This window comes from Electrona antarctica, assembly GCF_951216825.1.
Source record: "Electrona antarctica genome assembly, chromosome: 6".
Classification (NCBI taxonomy): domain Eukaryota; kingdom Metazoa; phylum Chordata; class Actinopteri; order Myctophiformes; family Myctophidae; genus Electrona; species Electrona antarctica.
In genome coordinates, this window is record NC_136811.1 from 52,961,875 (window position 1) to 52,965,387 (window position 3,513).

General features: G+C 41.8%; 1 protein-coding gene across 1 annotated transcript in view; it reads left to right on the top strand.

The window, feature by feature from the left end:
• Positions 1 to 284: 284 nt before the first annotated feature.
• rusc1 (RUN and SH3 domain containing 1) overlaps positions 285 to 3,513 on the top strand; it is a 16,876-nt gene continuing 13,647 nt past the window's right edge. Inside the window, exons 1-2 of the mRNA XM_079503829.1 lie at positions 285 to 415; positions 1,058 to 1,134. Of these exons, the coding sequence (XP_079359955.1) occupies positions 343 to 415; positions 1,058 to 1,134 (150 nt within the window). The 5' untranslated portion in view covers positions 285 to 342. The remainder of the gene's footprint in view (positions 416 to 1,057; positions 1,135 to 3,513) is intronic.

A 3,513-nucleotide genomic window follows, 5' to 3' on the forward strand; every position in this document is an offset into this window, starting at 1 on the left:
ATAAAGTCATGTTTTTGTTTTTTTCATTTCTTGAATAAAAAATGTCCCACGAACATGGGCGAGTCTTGCCACGGACACGCTGATGACCGCTGCTCACCATGCGCTAATAATCCCTGCCTTCCATTGCTTAGTTGCTGTGATTCTTACTATTATATATATGGTAAAATCCAACTAATATCACCAATATTTAGTTGTGTGTTTTGCTGTCTGCGTAGACGTAGACAGATTGAATTCTAAGTGTGAATGATATACGCTGCCTACTTAACTCCTGTCTCGCTGTCAATCACAGCTGTCCGTAGCGTCTCATTCGCCGGCTCCACGCAGAGGGGAGGGACTTCCTGGATGGTAGATGAAGATGTGCACGTTCCCGCGAGAGGTCCGATGTCTTCACTATGCCCTCTGCAGGACAAGAAAGGTACTGTATGACGTAATGGTGTCAAAAATAATCGATTTAGCAATGCATCGCCATCTATAATAGTGTAGTGGTTAGAGCATATGCCTTTCATGCGGAAGGTTGTGGGTTCGAACCCTGCCTGGGGTCGACGTCAGCAAGGGCCACCAAATGGGTTCAGATCTGAGCCAAGTCTCCTGAGGAGGCGCTGAAGACTGTCCTGGATGGGCTCTATTTTCTCTTCGAAGACCCGGCCTAAATCCACTATTTGGGGATTTAAAACTACCAATCTACAAGATCACATTGTGATCTTGTAGATCAGCTATTTTCAAATGGCCGAAATGTATATAGGGCTGAAGTGGGTAATGTATATAGTTTTTCTAATCAAAATTAAAATCTACAAAGTAACTAGTAACTAAAGTTTTCAAATCATTGTAGTGGATGGAGTAAAAGTAAATGTTTTGGCTCTGAAATGTAGTGGAGTAGGAATAAAAGTATTGGAAATTTGGAAATGTTCAAGTAAGGTACAAATACCTAAAAATTGTACTTAGGTACTTGAGTACTTTCCACCGCTGTGTGTGTTAACTGTGTAAGTGACGTGGTGTACTGTCTGGTTGTGACGTTAACAACAATCACCCATCTGTGGTTCTTTCTGTGTCCCTCCAGCTCTGGTCAGTGCAGTCAGCATAGCTGTGGAGGCCATTCTGGCCCAGTTCACTTCCTCCAGGACCGTAGTACAGAAGGTAAGGTCTGTCTGTCTGTCTGCCTGCCTGCCTGCCTGCCTGCCTGCCTGCCTGCCTGCCTGCCTGCCTGCCTGCCTGGCTTGCTGGCTGCCTGCCTGCCTGCCTGCCTGCCTGCCTGCCTGTCTGTCTGTCTGCCTGCCTGCCTGCCTGCCTGCCTGCCTGGCTGGCTGGCTGTCTGGCTGTCTGGCTGTCTGGCTGTCTGCTTGTCTGTCTTTCTGCCACATTGCACACAGACAGCAAACCACTCAGCGCAAACATTTAAAGCCATTTTGTCTACCATAGTGTTGATTTTCTCCCAGCTTGGCACTCTCCTAAAAAAACACTCTGGGTCGGCAGCCTGGTGAATCTATAGCGTAGGTTAAATATGCGGCGCTCCGGTCGAAAACAATTCAAATCGTAGACGCTGCGCTCAGAAAAAGCTCCTAACTAGCCTCTTATACACTCTGAAAGTGCTTTGCGGTTCACAGCTCAGCGGCTTTACCACTCGGCTGACGCTGCTACAGGTACTGTATGCCAGCCACGGCTCAGCAATGTTAAAAGACCAGCTGAAATGGCTATTCTCGACCTTACCATGACGTTCCTGTAGTGAAACAACGGCTGGGTGCTTCGCTAATTAATTTAGCTTACAGTTTGAAAGCCAGTCGTTTGCATAAATTTTATTTAGGGATGTGCCCATGAGACATTTTTGGCCGATATCGATATCTGATATAATTAACTGCTGTTATGGCCGATAACCGGTATTACCGATGTCGATATGATCTCATTCTGTATTAAAAAAGGTATAATAATCTTGTCCATTCTGAAAAAATCAGACCAGTCTGAAGTGAGTGGTGCAACAGCACCCCCTATTGGTACTCTAAACATCGGGACATAGAGGGATACATGTAACAGGGTGTCTGCACTGCATATTTAGGCAAGTCAGATTTAACGTTAATACCTTATATTTAATATTGTGAGCTTGTAGATCTGTTCAAGCTGTTTAGGCTTGTTCATCTGCAAAGACAATCGGACCTGTTAATTAATCGTTGATTGATTGATCTGAAAGAATATGTACACATTTTCAAGATTCAAAAAATAATTAAAAAAAATCAATAGCTGAAGCATGACATAATGCTTAAAACACCAAAAGGGGTTCCCGTCCAGAATGGGTTAAAAAGAAAAAAAGAGAAAGAAGCGTTTAATTACTTTTACATTCCATATAGCTACACGTGGTCAATCGATACATGTGTGTAATTAATCTCTGTATGTGTTCATGTCAAGGTGCAGGTTTGTCCACAATGTGTTCAGATACAATGTCCTGTATTTGGTTTGTCCACAATGTGTTCAGATACAATGTCCATGTATTTGTCCACAATGTGTTCAGATACAATGTCCATGTATTTGGTTTGTCCACAATGTGTTCAGATACAATGTCCATGTATTTGTCCACAATGTGTTCAGATACAATGTCCATGTATTTGTCCACAATGTGTTCAGATACAATGTCCATGTATTTGTCCACAATGTGTTCAGATACAATGCCTGTATTTGTCCACAATGTGTTCAGATACAATGTCCATGTATGTGTTCATGTCAAGGTGCAGGTTTGTCCACAATGTGTTCAGATACAATGTCCATGTATTTGTCCGCAATGTGTTCAGATACAATGTCCATGTATTTGTCCACAATGTGTTCAGATAATGTCCATGTATTTGGTTTGTCCACAATGTGTTCAGATACAATGTCCATGTATTTGGTTTGTCCACAATGTGTTCAGATAATGTCCATGTATTTGGTTTGTCCACAATGTGTTCAGATATAATGTCCATGTATTTGTCCGCAATGTGTTCAGATACAATGTCCATGTATTTGTCCGCAATGTGTTCAGATACAATGTCCATGTATTTGTCCACAATGTGTTCAGATAATGTCCATGTATTTGGTTTGTCCACAATGTGTTCAGATATAATGTCCATGTATTTGTCCGCAATGTGTTCAGATACAATGTCCATGTATTTGTCCGCAATGTGTTCAGATACAATGTCCATGTATTTGTCCACAATGTGTTCAGATAATGTCCATGTATTTGTCCACAATGTGTTCAGATAATGTCCATGTATTTGGTTTGTCCACAATGTGTTCAGATACAATGTCCATGTATTTGGTTTGTCCACAATGTGTTCAGATAATGTCCATGTATTTGGTTTGTCCACAATGTGTTCAGATATAATGTCCATGTATTTGTCCGCAATGTGTTCAGATACAATGTCCATGTATTTGTCCGCAATGTGTTCAGATACAATGTCCATGTATTTGTCCACAATGTGTTCAGATAATGTCCATGTATTTGGTTTGTCCACAATGTGTTCAGATATAATGTCCATGTATTTGTCCGCAATG